Here is a 19,546-nt window from a genome sequence, read left to right on the forward strand (position 1 = left end):
AACTCTGACTTCCTCGGCAGTCTCACAGGATGCAAGGCAAGAATAGTTAGAAACTTCTTTCAGCCCTCTCTTCTCTCTCTTACACATTATTCACAATAAACTGTTGGCAAAAGGGGCAACACGCGAGTTTTTAGAATACGAAGAAATCAGAATAGAAGTAGGTGTAAGTGTGTTTTCCTGCTCAGCAAAGTCTTCCTGTGGGAAGGCATTTGTTCATAACTCACTCTACACATGACAGCGAAATACATTTAGAGTGCAGAATGAGATTTTCCAATGAGAGTAAGAAAGGGTGGAGATTGGAAATGAACTAGAGCTATCAGGGAAAAGTGGAAACATTTGGGCTGGTAGACTGGCAACCACTCGCATCTGGTAACGGTCTGATTTCTTTTGTGTTATCTAGATGGCTCCGCTACAAGGAAGGGTTGTTTCTGCATGATGGGCATGCACACCTGTCTGTCAGAGCCAGGTGGCTGTTAAATGCAGCCTGGACTGTGGTTTGCACACACTCTTTGTGAAGGTTACATGGCATGCCCTGGTCCTGCACAGCATTTCCCAGGCTGCTCTGTGGAGAACGCTCATGGACCACATGGAGCATGGCGCTGCTACATTGCTAGGGAAAGCCTCCAAGCATGTCAAACTCATGGCCGGTGGGCCGCATGCCTTGTTTAAATAATGCAGCATGCAACCCGCCGGCCGCGAGTTTGACATGCTTGTGTGGGCTCTTGTTTGTAAATGAGTCAGTATCTTCTCTGTCAGCTATAGGAGGCTGGGTCTACAAAAATCAAAACTGAATGTTCAGAGAATACACTCACAAAACTAACAGTGACTTTAGAAGCCCTTTAGTCCAGCCTGCTCATTACAGATTCTCAGGGCTGTGCAAAGGCCAGGTAGGGTACCTGCTCTCTATAGAAGGTGGGCGCGTATCTTCCTATCTTTGCTTTCTCCATTTAGATAAAATCAAAGGTCCTAGATGGGGCTGAGATGTGTGGGCTCTTGTTTGTAAATGAGTCAGTATCTTCTCTGTCAGCTATAGGAGGCTGGGTCTACAAAATCAAAACTGAATGTTCAGAGAATACACTCACAAAACTAACAGTGACTTTAGAAGCCCTTTAGTCCAGCCTGCTCATTACAGATTCTGAGGGCTGTGCAAAAGCCAGGTAGGGTACCTGCTCTCTATAGAACGTGGGTGCGTATCTTCCTATCTTTGCTTTCACCGTTTAGATAAAATCAAAGGTCCTAGATGGGGCTGAGATGTTGTTTGAAAATAGAAATGACAGGTCTTGGACCACATCTTCCTGGTGATGTGTCCTCTGCATGGAGACTAACGGGAGTTCCATTGCCCATCTCTGTTTACCAGGCAGTCTCCCCCCCCCCCAACCCCAATCTCTCTTCTTTCTCTCACTCTCTCTCTCTTGCTCCCTCCCTCCTTTGCTTTCACCACTCCCCCCCACTTCTGGTGGGGATATGGGATTGGATTAGAAAACCATAGCAAAGTATAAATTGGAAATTCTCTGATCACAGAGAATGCTATACCAGGTGCTGTAACATCTACTGTGCCGTCTTAGCTGTGCATGGACTGTTGGACCTCCTTGAGTGTTCTTTATACTCAGAGTTGGATGTTCCTAGGGAAAATGCAGCAGTTATGTCTAAGGGACAGTGTGGCATGAAAAAAAATTGCATTCACATTCAAGGTTCCGCTCTTCCCTGATTGCTGGTCTCAGAACAGGAACCAATCTGTCCTTCCTGGAACAGTACAAACTGAGAAACAATTATACTTGAACAGTTCTCCACGGAACCTGTCAGCCTGCAGCACAAGGAGCTGTCTCTGATTTAATTATTCAATAAGTAAGGAGAGCGGAGAAAAGATTTTCACAGCTAACAGTATATTGCAGAGCTACATCAACTTCCATAAGAAGAATATAATTTTTAAAGAAAAGTTTTTAAATGTCATATTTCCTGTTTGATTTTCTTATTGGTTTTCAAAGAGTGTCCTTCAGCGAGTAGTAGATGGCTAGAGTCAAGTTAAAAAAGCAATTTTCTTTCTATCCTAAAAAATAATTTTAGGCATAGTCATATACGAAAATGACTTGCAGACCTAGGACCGCTCTCCATTTGCTAAATAAGAATATTTTAGAGATTTTAATTCAGAGCTATTTGCAAATTCTCCACAGGTGTCATGCCGCTGATTATTGGTATTCACTACACAAGCTGTGTTTTTCCGTATAAATCTCAAGCATCTTTTACCATAAAGATGTATGAAAATATAAGTTAGACTAGGTTCCATCACATTAATTTTTTTTTCTGGAGGGGAATAGCTCTGATCTTATCATTCATATCAATTTAATTTATAAGCTCGTTCCTTTGTCATTTATCAGAGGAGGATTATTGATTTTAGAAGCTCTTTCTGAAGACAGATTTCTTTTCGAAATGGAAAAGGATTCCTATAGCATTGCCTGAGGTCATTTGCAGGAGGTTGTGTTGTTGTTGTTGTTGTTGTTCACTGTCAGGTATTTCCACTCTTTGGTTTTTTAATACAACTTTCTGCCCACCTTCCTTGTTAAAAAATGGCAGCCGTGAGATTAACCTAGCGAGCTTGTTCTTCACCGTGTGCTTCATTACTGGCATTGATCCTAGAGATCTTTGCATCAACTTGTCTGACCACCACGGGAGTGATATGAAACATAATTTCCCTACGACTTTCTGGTTTTGACATCAAGGCTTGCCTTGGCCAAGGATGAGGTCTGGTTCCCAAAGTCTATGGCAAACCTGATGCAAATGTGAGCTTAGCAGGTAACTTGGGAATATGTGGTGTCAGGAAAGAGCCACAACTCCAAGCAACATACATTTTGATGCCCATGTTTTGGGTTAATAGTCTGATAAAAACTAAAGGTTATCATTTTTCTATTTTTTTGTATAAAATTTTACATAAAACTTTCAAAATGAAAGATGATCTCATTTTCTTAGACTCTCTCTTGCCTTTCCTCCTCTATCTCCACCCTCTTTAGGATAAAAACTTCTTCATAATTTTCTAAATCATTTAGACAATTAGCAGAGACACTCAGTACTCTTGGGCCACAGGAAGGTGGTTAGCAACGCTCCATTGGTGCTTGGGTTTTCCTTTTCCAGAGAGTTTTCACTGTGCAACTATACTAAGGAGTGGCCAAGTTGTTCTGGAGATGAGAGCTGGATTCTTTGACAGAGATTTTGTTTGATGTTGCCTTTCAAGTTGTATGCTCATTTACAGACCATTTTCTAATGCATGCCTGGCACTATGAGTTTATTGGGCATTTATTGATGCAAAGATGGAAAGAATGGTCATCTAGTTCAGCTTGTGACCTTTACATTTGAGAAAGTGGGGCCCAGAGAGGTTAAGTGACTTGCACACGATCTCACAGCAAGAAATGAGAAAACCAAAGCCAGATCCACCTTGTGCAGCTTTCACTGCTAAACATAGCCACTCACAACTAATTGATAGGCCTTGCCTTCTCCCACATTTTCTCTTCTATTTCTGTTCAAACCCTCCACTTTCTCTTTCTTCCAATTTGATTTCTGACATTTGAGAATCACACCCCAGGGATCTTTTTGGAGTTTTCTTCAAACATCCTAGACCAAAGCTACTTCAGCGTGGAGCCAGGCTTGAACCAGGAATTCATAAAGAAATGGGTCACTGGCTACAGCGCACCCTCCATCTTCCTTTACCTATAATAGGCCTCTCCCACTCCCTACTTAAAGCACTCAGCCTACGCTAATGTGCTTCTTGCTATGAACATTTATAACGCTATTATTGTAGAGATTCCCCAGACCAACCAGATCAAGTCTCAAGTTAGAGCATGGCCCAGACATGTGTGTGCAGAGAGGAAGTCTCAGCAAGCTCTGCTGAAATGGAAACAAAACGAGCATAGTGCGTGAACTGTTTAATAACATCTATTAAGTTATAGGATTATCACATTGCCAGGAAACTCTTTCTATAGAAAATGGCTACCTATCCATCATCCATCTACTTATTTATCCACCTGTCTACCACTGGTCTGTCTAATCTTTCTGCTTCTAGAAAAGATTTGAGCAGCAGGCCCTCAGAAACATCAGAGCAAATCTGTCATAAATGGGAGAGTACTACTGAGGAGATTATCAAACAACACAGCAAAACATGAAAATATTGATCTGATAATGAGATTCATTTGATAAAACTTAGTATAAACAATATATCGTTAAATATTGACATTTTTCCCCCAGGTGTCCTTTTTAAAATACTAAGCTAATCCCTACCATTTTCTTTTAATCTCTGGTTCTTAAAGTCAAAAGAAAATTGTAGAGATTACCCTAATATTCATATGCATAGATAGATGATATTAGAGAGAGAGAAAGAGCTATGACTCTTATTCAACTTGTAAAAGAAATATTACTCTAGCATACAAACCAGAAAGCCTTAGTTAACTGTATTTTCATAGTGGCTAAGTGCAAAATCATAAAATTCATTTTTCCTACACAGAGGGCAACTTGAAGGCCAAAACAAATGTCTTTCTAAAAATTAGAGCTGACAAGTGATGGCCAAGAACAAAATATGCATCATTCACAAATTCAGTGCCAAACAGCAGGCATATAACGGAAGCACCATGGCCTGTATCAACAAAGGGTATTAGAACAGTTTCTTGGATGTGACAAAAGTAGCCAGTCAGTCTTTCCCCAAATTCAGAAACCAAATTGCAAGCCCTTACCTTGGAGGGCCTGTAAGCTATGAGTCTGTACGATAATGCAGAGCTGCAGGACCAGCTGTGGAGCACTTTCCAGAAAGGTGGCTAGCAAATGCAGCATACTCACATCTGCATACTCATACACCATTTTCCAGTAAAACCTCCATCTGTCATTCTCCCCACTCTGTCGGCTTCGAATACCTAAGTATATTGTGTGGAAATATCTAGAAAGAAAACATGGAGAACAAGAAAGAGATGAGTGATAATTTATAATTCAAACACCAAGGCTTTTTTTTTTTTCTGCAAGCCACCATATGCCAGCACACACAAGAAACAATTACTCTAGTGGCTTATTTTCAGGCCCAAAGTTAACTGTTTGAGTTCCCTTATCCTTAAATGTTCACTCTGAGAAGTCACTGCAATTTTAGTCCTCAATAAAAGCATTTCACTGAATTGCAATATGAGGAGTGAGGTGAAATGTGTTAGAAACTTGGGCGTAGAAGAGATTAATCAATAAAGAAAATAAAAATAAAAATAAATTGGAAAAAAAAGAGATATTTGCTATTTTGAAAATCTACACACACACACACTGGGGTCAGTTTCTCTATGTGCTCAGCAGTGTTCAGAAGATGGATTTCTCCTGGGCACAACGCAAGTCTAAGGACTAGAATGTATGGGCTTGTAAATACTCCTTATGCCTTTTAAAAACTTACCATTAAAAATTTCAAACATATGCCAAAGGAGAAAAAGCATAGCATATTGAATCACTATACCTTTCGTCTAGATTAAGTAATTACCAATACATTCCCAATCTTTTTTTCCTTTGTATTTTTACTCCCTGCCACCAGATTATTTTGGAGCAACTCCCAGACATGTTATTTCATCTGTAAGTATTTTATTAAGAAAATTTACAAACAAAAATTCAATACCATTATTATACTTACAATATAAGGACAGTTTTGATATTATTAAATACTCAGTGTTCATTTTTTCCCTATTATATTTTTTTACAGTTTATTTGAAATACAATTCAAACAAGGCCCACACATGATGAGTATTTGATATGTATCTTAAGTCTTTTTTACACCATGAATTCCCCTTCCATTTTTTTCATTTCTTGCATATTTTTTATTGTCTTGATTTTGATGAATGTATTTGTGTGGTGTGGTTAACGTTTCTTTCCTTTGTGTTTTCTTCATGTGGGTAGTATTAGAATTCTGATCAGATTCAAGTTTGGTCGTTTTTAGCGGGTGATGTTGAGGACTTCCTTGAGGGGTACTTTCTTGAGGAGGCACTAATGTTCTCTTTTATGGTGTCATCATCCACAAATGATCATATCCTCGGTCCACTCACTCTTTAGGGATTGAAAATACTGATATTCTGAATCTATCACCCTTCTTTTTTATTGGCTAGACTACTTCTGCAGCCCTTATGTCAAAATCTTTACAGTATGTTTGGTTGTCTGAAGCTTATTCTCTAGTCGATCTTTTAAAAAGGTGCACAGGGATACTGTTCTCTGAGTTCTTGCATGTTTATAACAGCACATGGTTATCAATCTTGCCTTGGGTGAAGATAAGGTTTCTTTTGCTATGTAGGGTCTACAATGTAGACCCTAACGTCTCAGAATTTCACTTGGAGATTGGTGCCCATTTCTAGGATATGTGAAAGAACTGAACCTACCCAATACAAAGGCTCTTGGATGCCAAGAGAGAAGAATAATAGTAGGGATACAGCAAGGAAGTGAGAAAGCAGAAAAGCCTGGGCAACTTTTTCATTGGGGGGTCCATTTGGATAGCTGTAAAATCCATGCATATGCCATGCAAAATCCAAGATCTGCAATTTATTTATTTGAGCATGTTAAATCTGTTACTTTATTGCATAAAGTGTTGTAGGAAAGTCTGATAAAAATCTTTTATCTGTAGTTTCAAGTTTTAATATGCAGTTTCAAGTGGTTTTGAGCTACAGTATTTAATATTTCTTCTTAAATCCATTGCTTTGTTTCTTCTTTGGGGTCTCCTATTTATTTATGTTCTATCTTCTGTATCTCCTATATCTATTAGCTTCTCTGAATATTTTTAATCTCAAATTGATTTTCATATAAAATGTTTTCCTCCTTTTCATCTTTTATGAATCTTCAAATTGTGGTGTTTGAATAGTGTCAAAATTTGAGTTGAATTTTCATTTCTGACCTAATTGTTTTTAAAAATGAGAGTTCTATATTGAGTTATATCATTTGCTTAAATGTTAGCTTTTCTACTCATTTCTTTTAAAAAAAAGTCCTCAACTGAGGATATGTTTATTATTGATTATTAGAGAGAAAGAAGAGAAAGAGAAAGAGAGAGAGAGAGAGAGAGAGAGAGAGAGAGAGAGAGAGAAAGAAAGAGAAAGAATCATTGATCAACTACCTTCCATATGCACCCCCATTGGAGATCGAACCTGGCTGGGTTCTACTCATTTCTTTTCTGACTTTTTCTAATTATGACTTATACAGTATTGTTCTTTAATGGCTTTTATAATTTTCTTAAATTATTCCAGGTCATTTTGAAATATTTGTTTTTATCTGTTTTCTACATGTGTTTTTCTGGTATACTTTCATTATCTGTAGAAAAATCACTATTTTTCTTATTCCCTTTTTCTCATAATAATTTTGACATTTCTCTTGTTGACAAGTTTTAAAAATTAGTTAATTTAAAAATTAGTTAATTTAATTTTCATGTACTTTCAGGAGAGGTTAAGTGGGCTAGGATAGCTTTATTGGTGTCAAAACTTCAGAGGCCTTCCTCCCTTGTTCTCGTGAAGTGATAAAAACAACATCCCTTGTTAACTTTCTGAGATCAGCTGCCTCTGTTCCCCTTCCCCTTCCTTCTTTCATTGCTTGTGGTTGTCCCTGTCTTGTTCAATTTGAAATCCATTCCTGCAGGTTCTCCTTAGTGTGGAGGCTTGTGGAAGGCTCTTCAGTTTGTTAGGGATGACTCAGTTTTAATAGCATAAACACTTATTGCCTTACAGTCCCCTTTGGCTCACTCTTGCATTGAATCATTGAGAGCACACTTCTAGTCTCTATTGCTCCTCTAATTTGGCCCAATGCACTTTACAGTGAGTGCCTGTTGGGGATTTGGAGGTTCTCCTCATCTCAAGGCCTTCCCTCTGCCTCTCCCTGTGTAGTTGCTGATATCACGAGGCTCTTATAAGCTGTCACTAATTTGTTCCTGGGTAATTAAGGGCAAATCTCAGCACTAAATTTTATTATATACATTAGAGGCCCGGTGCATGAAAATTTGTGCACTGGAGGGGGGCGTCCCTCAGCCCAGCCTGCGCCCTCTCACAGTCCAGGAGTCCTCAGGGGATGTCCTATTGATGGCTTAGGCCCGCTCCCTAAGCTGCAGTCTGGCCTCCCTCTGCGGGAGGCGAGGACAGGGGATCAGAGGACAGCGCCACCCCCATCACCCCACCATTGCCACCCGGCCTCCCTCTGTGGGAGGTGACCAGACAGGCCGATCAGGGGACGGTGCCAGCCCCCCCCCCCCCCAATTGCCCCTCTGCCACTGCTGGTCGCTGATAGCTGTTTCCTCCCTCTGCCCACTGGCAGGCGCCTTGGCTGGCCTGGTGCCGTCTGCTGGCCGGCCCGCCCTCTGCCGACTGGTCGTTCTGCCGTTCGGTCGATTTGCATATTATGCTTTTATTATATAGGATTGTCCATGATTCTTTAGTTTTGCTCTGATTATTTTAATGGGATACTTTCAGTAGATTTGAAAACTGCTGCCATTGCCACTATATTTACAGAACAGTAGCATTTTAAAACACAAAAGTGATTTAATCATTCTTCTGAGTCTTTGATTTCTCTCTATCAGTAGTTATGAGTGTGCTACAGTGAAATTTACAGGAACAAACCCATGTTCCTGTACCACTCCACAGCTATTGCTTGTTGACCAGCCCAAAGCAAGCTGCTGGTGTTACCTTTCTTATAATTGTGTCTTTTCACAAGCTCGTTCTTTTCTTAGAATTGCCTAGGAATAGCCTTTCCGGCTTCTCTGACTGGCAAACTTGTTTTTGAACTGACAGTATTTGTTCAATCATTACCAATAATCATTCACTCTTCCATGCATTTACCTCTTTACCTGTTTCTATTAGTTTCCGAGGAGTGCTTTAACAAAGTACCACAAACTGGTAGCTTAAACAACAGAAATTTATTGCCCATCAATTCTGGAGGCTAGATGTCTGAGATCAAGGGTTGGCAGGGTTGCTTTCTTCTGAGAGCTGTGAAGGAGACTCTATTAGTGCCTCTCTCTTGGCTTCTGGTTTGCTGGCAAACTTGGCATTACTTAGATTGTAGATAACATCACCTTAATTTCAGCTTTTATCTTCATGTGGTGTTTTCTCTCTCTTTCTCTCTCTCTCTGTGTGTCAGTTTGTGTCCAAATTTCTCCTTTCTATAAACACAGTCATATTGGATTAAGACCCACCCTAACATCTCATTTTAACTTCATCATCTGCAAAGACCCTATTCTGTTTCCAAGTAAGATCCCATTCACAGGCACAGAGCATTAGGATTTCAACACCTTTGGGGAACACAATTCATTTGATAATACTCTTCTATCAACGTTCGATCTTGTTAACCCTATGACTTCTCCTCCTGTTTGGTGATTTCCAAATCTGTATCTCCCACTCCAACCCTCACCAGAGATCCAAAACTGTATGTCCATCTGCTTACACATATGTCCATCTGCTTTCCACATTTCCCACAGGTATATGAAAACAAAAATATTCAAAACACCTTATTGCCTCTAAATTTGTCCCATCTCCTATACTGATAATCCACACCACCATTCATTCAGGCATTTAAGCCAGAAGTTTAGGGACCATGCTAGGATCTTATCCCTCTCTTACCCCTTACATTTGATAAAGGACTATGTTCTGAAACTTTTATCTCCTTAATATGTTTTCTCCTCTTTCAAAAGTCTCAGGGGCCAGAGGATTGTCAAGGGCGGGGAAGAAAAAAAAGGACACATATGTAATACCCTTTGTAATACTTTAAGCAATAAAAAAATAAAAAATAAAAAAAAAGTCTCAGGGTGATTTGGGAGGCATTATAGTATTTAAAGCCACAAGACAAGATGAGATCACCCTTTCAGTGAAATTGTGCCAACTTAATAGGCTTGGCATGTCATCTCACTGGGCATGAGTGTGATGCCCATCAAGAGAGGGGTTTTCCTTCCAAAGGCACCATACCTAAATATACGAGGTGACTCCAGGGGCAGGGAATCCAGCTTCTCTTGGGGAAGTGTGAATTCTTAGGAAGTCGGTCCCTTCCCAAGGCCTGGAGTGGGGAAGGAAGACTACCTAAGGGGGCCGAGGGTTGGCTGCCTAAGGTGCCAGGGTTATTTCAAACTCCTAAGAAAAAGTTGAACCATCTTTTTCTCAGTGACTATGCTGGCAAAAACCAGTTATATTCAGAAACTTCTTACTTATAAAGTAGTCAGAAGTGGCTGGGCTGCCCCTTAACTTGAAAGGAAGGAGAGTAAACACAGAGAATCTAAGGCACCTTCAGGGCAAGTGTGAGCCCATGGCCCCTTGTCACACATGCTCTGGTACATGCTAAGGGTTTTCTCTCATATGCAGGGCAGCAAGGCTGAGGAGTTAATGTCCTGGGTCTGTCCTCTGCCAGTAACAAGGGGGAGTAGGAGGATAAATATTCTAGCTGCCTCACATTAAATAATCTGAAATGTGCTCTCTACTCCCTGGCAGGCTGGAGTCCCAGTTGCCACAGTGGTAACCTACTCAATAACATACACTCTTTGACTGCCTTACCTGCCCTGTCCCACTACCAGCACTTCCTAGAATTGTCTTCAAGTAAACCACTTACACTCAAACCCTCCCCCTAGTTATATCACAGGTTCACAGCAGCACCCCGATGGTGCACTTTGTTCCTCTGGACATAAAGCCTCCAAAAATATCACTGGCATCATCTCAGTTTCATGCTCAGTAACCCCAAAATGGCTCCCAATTTTTCTATTGTATTTTGATTCCTTTGCTCAGCTCTTGAGAGCAACTGCCAAAGCAACTTCAAATTGCTTCATGTGCTTTTTAATCTTGACTCTCATCTATATATATAAAAGCCTAAACAACCGTTCAACCGGTAGCTATGATGTGCATTGACCACCAGGGGGCAGACACTCGGCACACAGGCATGGAAACATGGAACAGATTGATGAATCTCAGAGGGTAGGGGGGAGGGGGAAGGGGGGAAGAGATTAACCAAAGATCTTATATGCATATTAGAGGCCTGATGCATGGATTCGTGCACCAGTGGGGTCCCTCGGCTTGGCCTGTGGGGATTGGGCTGAAACCAGCAGTCTGACATTCCCCGAGGGGCCCTGGATTGTGAGAGGGTGAAGGCCAGGCCGAGGGACCCCACTGGTGCACCAATCTGTGCACCAGGCCTCTAGTTAGATTATAATAGGCCAGTCAAGGTGGTTATTCTGTGGTACATATTTTCTCCCCTGCTTTGTGCCTATCTAACTCATCAGTCTAAATGTTGATTCATTAATCTATACTTAGAGTTGTCCATGTCATATATGAGTTCGAACCTCATCATTCATATATATAGTCAAGAACTAACATCCTTACCATGAACACACCATATGCTAGACAGACTCAGCTGAAAAATGCATCTTTGTTGGCTGACAATTGACAATTATGTATGTAATTAAGTATTAAAAATTTTAATCCTTTGCTTGTTTTCAGTTGATCATTCTGCTACACAGATCTCTCTCTGGTGCCATAACATGTTTTATTATCAATGAATGCCTCTGAGCCAATTTTCTTTAAAATCACAAAATAAATCAAGAGAGAATTGGGCATGTACACTCATTCTTTCAGGATATAATTTGAGCTGTTCTGGTAATTTATGAACTAAAATTATATGCTGTGCTTTAGACTCAATTCAGTAACATCAATGGTCAGTGTGACTTGATTTTGTGTGTTTTTAAAATTTACCTTTATTGCTGAATGAATTACAGATGTTCCCTTTTTTTCACCATTAACCCCACCACCACCACCACCCCACCCTGCTCCCACATGCCCCCTACCCCTGGCCTTCACTGTACTATGTCATAAAGGATAATCTAACTGATTTCATGCTTTATTTAGAGGATGGATTTGAAGAAAAATAATACTAGTAAAAATCTAACATGCTCTTATAGGCTTTTCCCAGACTTCTTTTGTGGTTTATTGAAATGTGTTCATGATGATGTATTAAATATTAAAAGCAATGTGAGATTTAATTGAAATTTATAGGGCAGCTTTTCTTAATTTATGGTTTATTGCATAATTTTTAGCATGTTTTGTAAATAACAGAAGACGACCTACATCCTTCTGTGGTTTTACCATTGCCCAGAATTAAAAGTACCCTTGCCTGACATTTTATAAAAAAGTGCTGTCCCACCCAGACTCAAACTTCTGAACTGGTTTTGAATGGTAGCTGAGGGGCAGTCCATGAAACTAACCCAGGAAGGTATGCCAGTATATGTTAGCAGTTTCAAGGTTGGCTTCTGCCATTCAGTCCCGTGGAAAGAATGCACATGATCAGGTAAAGGGAATTAATAACAACTTTCTACCTAAAATATACTGGTAGGGTAAAATGCTTTATATACTTTTTTTTTGGTCTTCTAACACACTTTATAAAGGTAGTGTTATTCACACCCTTTAACATATGACGAATCTTTGCCATAAGAGTCTTTGGTCAATTAGAAAGCTCACAGGTAGTGAGCAGTTGAGCTGATCATAGACACCATGTTTGTCAGCCTCCAAAATCCATGTTATCTAGAGATAGCAAGAACCACTTTCTAGCATCCTAAGTCATTAAACAACCTCGGGTTTTCAGTCCAGGATAAGATGTCAACTACCCATGACTGAATTGCCACTGGTCTTATATTAAAATGCTATTTGGGTTAGAACTAACTAGATCCCTTAATATGGTCTTGAACCTGATATACTGTGTAGTTCAGAGTAGCCTTTGAAGTGTGAGTTTCTAGAAGGCAAGGCTGGGATTCCTAACACCACGCAGTCTGCTTGTCAATACTAGTAGCTACATGAGATGGTTGAATTTATTTATTGATGAACTTCACACACAAACAAGCATGATCTTTCTTGAGCATTTGTACAATTGTCCCTATAAATCCAAAATATCAAAAGTCATGCCTGAAGGCTTGATATGGTTGAGAAGTGATCCTGCTTGACTCACCTCACTTCATTGTGTCCTGCCTCCCAGGCTCTAGTCCACCTTCACTCTAGCCCTTGCTGAGTCCATTGGCTTTGCACAACGGTAACCAAATAGCACTTTGCTGAAGCTGCAGTTTTTCCTCCTAATCGCTGTCCCTGGACTATTTACCCATAGGATCACCCTTGACCAAGGAGGACCAGAGAGTCATTGAATTAAAGCTCTCTTCTTCCCCTTTCTAGGCCTGCCACCTCCAGTTGTTCACAATGGGGACCAGATTGGCAGAGCACCCTGGGCGGGCAGGCCTTCCATTTTGTCTCCCATTCCTGCTCCCTGGGACCACCTCCCCGAATAAACCACGTGCACAGTACCTCTTGTATCAGGCTCTGGTTTTTGGTAGATTCAGGCTAAGATGTTTACCATAAGTGAATCTAAAGCTTGATTTTTCTCATCAAAGATTGTGTGGGAGGAGGGACTAGGTAAGTGACAGTTGCCCAGATTAAAGATGCAATTTTAAAAATAAAATTTAGGAGAGCAATTTTAAAAAATAGATTCTTTTTTATTTTTATGAGCAGCTCTCTCTCAAATCCATCTGACTTTCCATTTTCACCATGCCTGACAGAATTCTTACATTTTTAAAACTTACTGCTCAATTAATTTTGTCATACAGGGCATGCCAAACCACCTGTTTCTGTAATCAGTTCATGTTTTCCAGCCGCTCAGGCAAGAGACAATACAGAAGACATGCTGTTCATAGCAAAAGGAAGACACTTCATGTTGAATGTGGCAGCAGGGTAATCAAACATTACGTGTTTGACTTTCTTATAACACCATGAGGAAAATACCCTGCCTTTCTCGTCAAGAATATAAAAAACTACTTATCCTGTTCTCAGAAGAACCACAGGGTTCAGAGCTGAGAAAAGCTACCAAAGCGTCTCCCTTTAGAAAACCTTCATCCAAGGTATTTCAATAATGCTTTCAGACTATGTGAACTTTTCAGAGCCATCCCCTTCATATCTACCTATTTATTTTACCATTGTCCCTTCCACCACCTACAAATTCTCTCTCTCATCCCTGTAAGAACAGAAATAAAAGGCCTTTCTTTTTCTTTGCTGTGGCCTTCCATAATTGATGAGAAGCACCTGGTAATTAAACCCCAAGACTTTTAGCTCCTCTGATTCAAACAGCCCCTCTGTTCAAACTGCAAGATAAGCTACTCTCAAGACTACATTCTTGCGCCCTCCTCCTCCCTGCAGTTTTAATAACGCTGGGAAAATCCTCCCCAAAGAGTTTCTAGTTAGTAGAAAGTGCCCTTCCCCCTCCCTTCCAAATCCAAACCTTTCCCTTTCGAACTCTTTGTAACTTTTGCTCTAAGCATGTTTTGCAGTGGTTCTCAACCTTCCTAATGCCGCGACCCTTTAATACAGTTCCTCAGGTTGTGGTGACCCCCAATTTCATTGTTACAAATTGAACATAATTAAAGCATAGTGACTAATCACAAAAACAATATGTAATTATATATGTGTTTTCCGATGGGCTTAGGCGACCCCTGTGAAAGGGTCGTTTGACCCCCAAAGGGGTCGCGACCCACAGGTTGAGAACCGCTGTTTTATAGGCTTGGGAAAAATACTGATAAGACACCTCCCTAAGACATTTGCCGAACTCCTGGAAAGCAAACAAACTATAACTTTTCAGGACAACTCCCAGTATCGGCTCAACTTCAGCGCCAAATCCTCCTCCCTCCTTGTCACCTAGCAACAGCAGCCATAACTCTTTAAAAGTGGAAGCCACTTGCTGCTTTTTGTTCCAGCCCTGTATTGATTAGCAATGCACTGGCCCTTTCCTCTCTTGGACGTAAAAATAAACCTCCTTTCTGCATCTCTTCTTTTAGTGGTGAATTCTTTCACAGCCTGCATCACCAGCCAAACCCTAACAATCCCCTCCCCTTTTCCCTCCCTGCTTCCTACTAGCTTCCGTCTTTTCTCCACATCAATAGTTAATATGATATGCCTGCCCAGATGTTTTCACTCTTCCCGCCAAAAACTGGCAATGATGTGTAAGAAAGTATGACCTGGTGAATTTCTGAACAGCTATCATTACACATTTAAGGACAGTAATTCCTAGTTGAGAAAAATGGCCTTGACTCATAAAATATCATAAAGGAATATTAAATTACATGCAAACCCTCTTAAGGTGAAAAAGGAGCATGAGGAAAGTGTAAGAACCAGTGAAACAAACAAACAAAAAAAACCCACCGCCCAGTATTTGATAAATGGGATATTCTATTTCAAGAGTGAGTCCACCTTGGTTCCAGAAACCACATGCTAACATTTCTATGAACTATAATTTCCTTTCTGTTAAAAGACAAATCTTGGTGATAAGAGACACTAAGGGCCATCTCAGTGATGATACCATATTGGCTCCCCATTTGCTATTTCCCACTGAATTCATGAGTGGATGGGCAGTCACATCCACAGAGCTTGACATGATGTAACTGCATCACATAGAGATACATCAGACCTCAATATAAAGTATGCATTTACAAAATGTCAACATTTCCATCCCCAAACACTTGCAAATTTAGGATTATTTGCTTTATGGAGTTCAACTATGAAATAGATATGTTCAGTAGTTGTTATTTGTTTAATAATAGAATGAATGAATGTTCATTGTGAACCTAATATACAGGGTAGAGCAAAAGTAGGTTTACAGATGTGAGTACATGAAACCCCCTGTATACACATCACTATGCTAGTCACTGAGAGATCCAGAAAAGACTAATAATTCATTCTTGACCTCATAGTGTTTATAATCTAGTAACAAAGAATTTCTTGGTAGTGTACCCCCAAGAAAATTACAAATCAAGGGTTTAAATATACTCTGAAATCTCTCTCTCCCTCTCCCTCTAGTCCCCTCATTCCTTTCTTCCCATAGATAATCATTAAAATGTACTTAATATGCATTCTTTTAATAGGCACTTGTTCTTAAAAAAACTTTCCATTTAGAAATAATTTTAGACTCATATAGAAACTGAAGAAATAGAATGCTTCCCTCAATGATAACATCTTATTTAACCATAGTACAGTTATCAAACCAGGACATTGATATGGGTGCAATACTATTAACTAAGCTGCAGTCCTTATTTCCCCTTTCACCAGTTTTTTTTCTCTCTCTTAGTGTGTGTATGTTTAGTTATTTTTTTATCATATGTGTAGATTTATCTAACTATCAGATTTCATAGCATGCATAAATTCATCTAACTAGAACCATAATCAGGATACAGATCACCCCAAATAAAGTTCTTTGTGCTAACCATTTATAGTTACAGTGGGCCTTGACTTATGAGTGTCCCGACTAACGAGTTTTTCGAGATATGAGCCGTCTCTCGGCCGATTTTTTGCTTTGAGTTGCGAGCTAAAATTCGGGTTACGAGCCAGCTTCAGATACCCCACCGCTAGTTGGCGCAGCGAACATCACTGTGAACGCCACAACATCAGCCCAGCGTCACGTGTCTCACTCGTTCACTTTTGATTTGACATACGAGTAATTTGAGTTACGAGCTCCGTCACGGAACAAATTAAACTCGTAAGTCAAGGCCCCACTGTATACCCAACACCAACCCTAACCCTGGCAACCTCTGATCTGTTCTCCATCACTATACTTTTGACATTTTGAGGATGTAATATAAAAGAGAGTAATGCAGTGTTTAATATTTGAGATTAGATTTTTTTTTCTTTCAGCATAACACCCTTGAGGCCCATCTAAGTTATGACATATATACATCATTCATTCCTTTTCATTACTGAGTATCACAATTTGTTTATCCATTTACTCTTTGAAGGGAATTTGGGTTTTCTCTAGGTTTTGGTGATTATGAATATAACTCCTATCAATAATCAAATTTAGCATTTTGTGTGAATGTAAGTTTTCTTTCTCTAGAATAAATAGGCCACATGGTAAATATATGTGTAACATTCTGAGACACTGGCATTTATTCTGTTGGCATGCATTAGCTTACTAAATGGCATTGTGCTAAAAATATTTTACTTTCTTTTTCACCCAGTGCCATGTTTTTATGATCCACAGATATTGCTAGATGTATATCTAATTCATATAAAGATTATTTCTTTAAACTGCTGCATACTATTGCAAGGAAGCTCTTTACTTCAAAGAATCCTATAGTCAATCATTTTATAAAGCAAAAAAATTCTTTAAAAAATGTATATACCCCATAAATAATTTGTTTAGTGAATTCAGTTTTCTACTTATTGGGGTTTCTTAATATAATGTGTATATTTATTGCTTCTGGTTTTGTCTCATGGTTTTACATATTGATGAAAACATTATTAGGTGCTAAGACCCAGGTCATGCATACAGTAAAGTCTCTATGTTGTCTAAGAACTTTTCAAAGTTCATAGCAGCAGAGCTCTTTACCCATGCATGGAGCAGCTCCATAGGCCCAGGCTTTTTGTAGGTTGTTATCAAACTCAAAACATCTGACCTTGGCATTTATTGATCTCAGTCCCATGGCTGAATAACCCAGAAAGAGCATGAAGTAATTCAGGAGCAGTATCATCATTAGCAAAAGGGCCTGGAAAAATTAGCAACAGGCCTTAAGTATATGATTTTCACACAAGACTAGAGGGCACATATCAAGTCCTTCAGACACACAAAGTTTTTTTTCTTTTTTTTTTTTGTGTGTGTGAAGCTTTCTTATATAGAAAAGGATAACTCCAGGAAAAGCCCACAGGTTATCTATATATTTATACCTATATCCATCAACATTTCAGGCCATCAGGCCACCCATTGCTTTATTAAAAACTAGAGGGCCGGTGCACAGATTTGTGCACATGGAAAGGAAATTAATTAGAAGGTGGCCGGCGGGGTGGGACTGGGCAAGACAGGAGGACATGCCCTGGAGCCAACCTCCGATGGTCCTTCCCCGGGTGGCTGCACCTGGGGTGGTGCCGGGGCTTGAAGGGCATCTGTGGAATGAGTGGGTTCCCTCCAGCAGGTGAGGTCTCTTGGGCTGATCTGCAGGGATGGGCCGAAACTGGCTCTTCGATATCCCCTGAGGGGTCCTGGAGTGCAAGAGGGCACTCTGCAAAGTTGCTGTCGCTGGGCAGGTCCTGCATTGAGCGTCTGCACCCTAGTGGTCAGTGCGTGTCATAGCTACCGGTTGGATGGTCAGACAGTTGCTTAGGCTTTTATATAGATAGATATAGATAGATAGATAGATAGATAGATAGATAGATAGATAACTAAAAATTCTGGAAGTCACAGGTATAGGAGCCTGGTATTTTTGGTGATTCCAGAGAGTTGATATTGGAGAAAGGGCTTAGGAATATTGATTAGATCAAGTTTAAGTGTGCATAAGAATCACATGGAATCTAGTTACAGTAAAACACAAAGTACTGAGACCTTCCCCCAGAGTTTCTGATATGTCAGAGGCAGGAAAGAAGTATTTTCTGAAGCTGCTGGATGATGTTGAGCATCTTTCCTGCAGATGGAGTGGGACCAGGACCCAGCCCTAAGATCACAATTATGCTTGATTAATATGTACGCTTGTGCCAGTCCTTCTGATTTAATTTGTATCCTCCAGACTCACAGAGGACCTCCATAAATGTATTTGTGAAATAATTGACCCCATATTTTCTTTCTGGCAGCGGCCACTTTTGTTCCCCTACACAGTTACTTCATAGCAATTACCAAACACTTGAGCTTCAACATTCCAGGCCATTTGCCCCTCTCAGCCAGCCATCTATTCTCAAGTAATGCTCTCTGTGCTCATATATTTGGGTTAAAAAGATTTTCTTCTTTTCTGTTTCTTTCTTTATTAAAATTGTGCAATGACTGATGTCCGCAAGATGGCCATCTAAGAGGCCCTAGGTACTTGCTCCCTAAGGGAGCTATTAAATAAACAAGAGAGACTGGCTAAAATAACTTGAGAAGACCTCTGGAAATCAATCAAAGATCTATGACAACCAAGTGAACCCATAATCAAGAAAAAGCCATATTAAAAATGGTAGGAGATTTTGTGCAATTTTATTCACCCCTTTCTTACCCCTCTCCAGCACTATGCAGCATGGTTTGGGGGAAGCAGCATCCTGCTAATAGCAGCACAGCTTTGATTTCAGGCCAGCAGAAGCCACGGATGGCAGTGGTCATGGCTCAAGAAAACTACAGACACACAGAAGCCTGCAGGAAGAAATTATTGTTTGAGGAATGCAATGAAACATCTAAATCCTTTAGACGAAGCAGGGGTGAGACTCCTAGGGAAATTAAGACATTTAAACCCTGCTGGCATGGCTCAGAGGTTGAACATTGACCTATGAACCAGAAGGTCACGGTTCGATCTCCGGTCAGGGCACATTCCCAGGTTGCTGGCTCAATCCCCAGTGTGGGGTGTGCAGGAGGCAGCTGATCAATGATTCTCTCTCATCATTGATGTTTCTAACTCTCTCTCCCTCTCCCTTCCTCTCTGAAATCAATAAAAATGTATTTTAAAAAAGTTAAGACATTTAAAAGCAGTCATGTAAACAGGAGAATCATAACAAAGTGCTTACACACACAAACCCAGGGAAGGTGCATATTGAGAAAAGGCCTGAGCTGACCTAAAGCCTTCCCACTGGGCTGA

The 19,546-nt window shown here is 40.2% G+C and overlaps 1 protein-coding gene across 1 annotated transcript in view; it reads right to left on the bottom strand.

Annotated features, from left to right (window-relative positions):
* Nucleotides 1–19,546, bottom strand: part of LOC102253624 (XK-related protein 4-like) — a gene marked incomplete at its 5' end in the record, with an annotated part of 206,679 nt that overhangs the window by 7,531 nt on the left and 179,602 nt on the right. The window contains one exon of the mRNA XM_005857326.2: nt 4,716–4,915. Within this exon, the coding sequence (XP_005857388.2) occupies nt 4,716–4,915 (200 nt within the window). The remainder of the gene's footprint in view (nt 1–4,715; nt 4,916–19,546) is intronic.

This window comes from Myotis brandtii, unplaced genomic scaffold (assembly GCF_000412655.1).
Source record: "Myotis brandtii unplaced genomic scaffold, ASM41265v1 scaffold1102, whole genome shotgun sequence".
NCBI classification, from domain to species: Eukaryota; Metazoa; Chordata; class Mammalia; order Chiroptera; family Vespertilionidae; genus Myotis; species Myotis brandtii.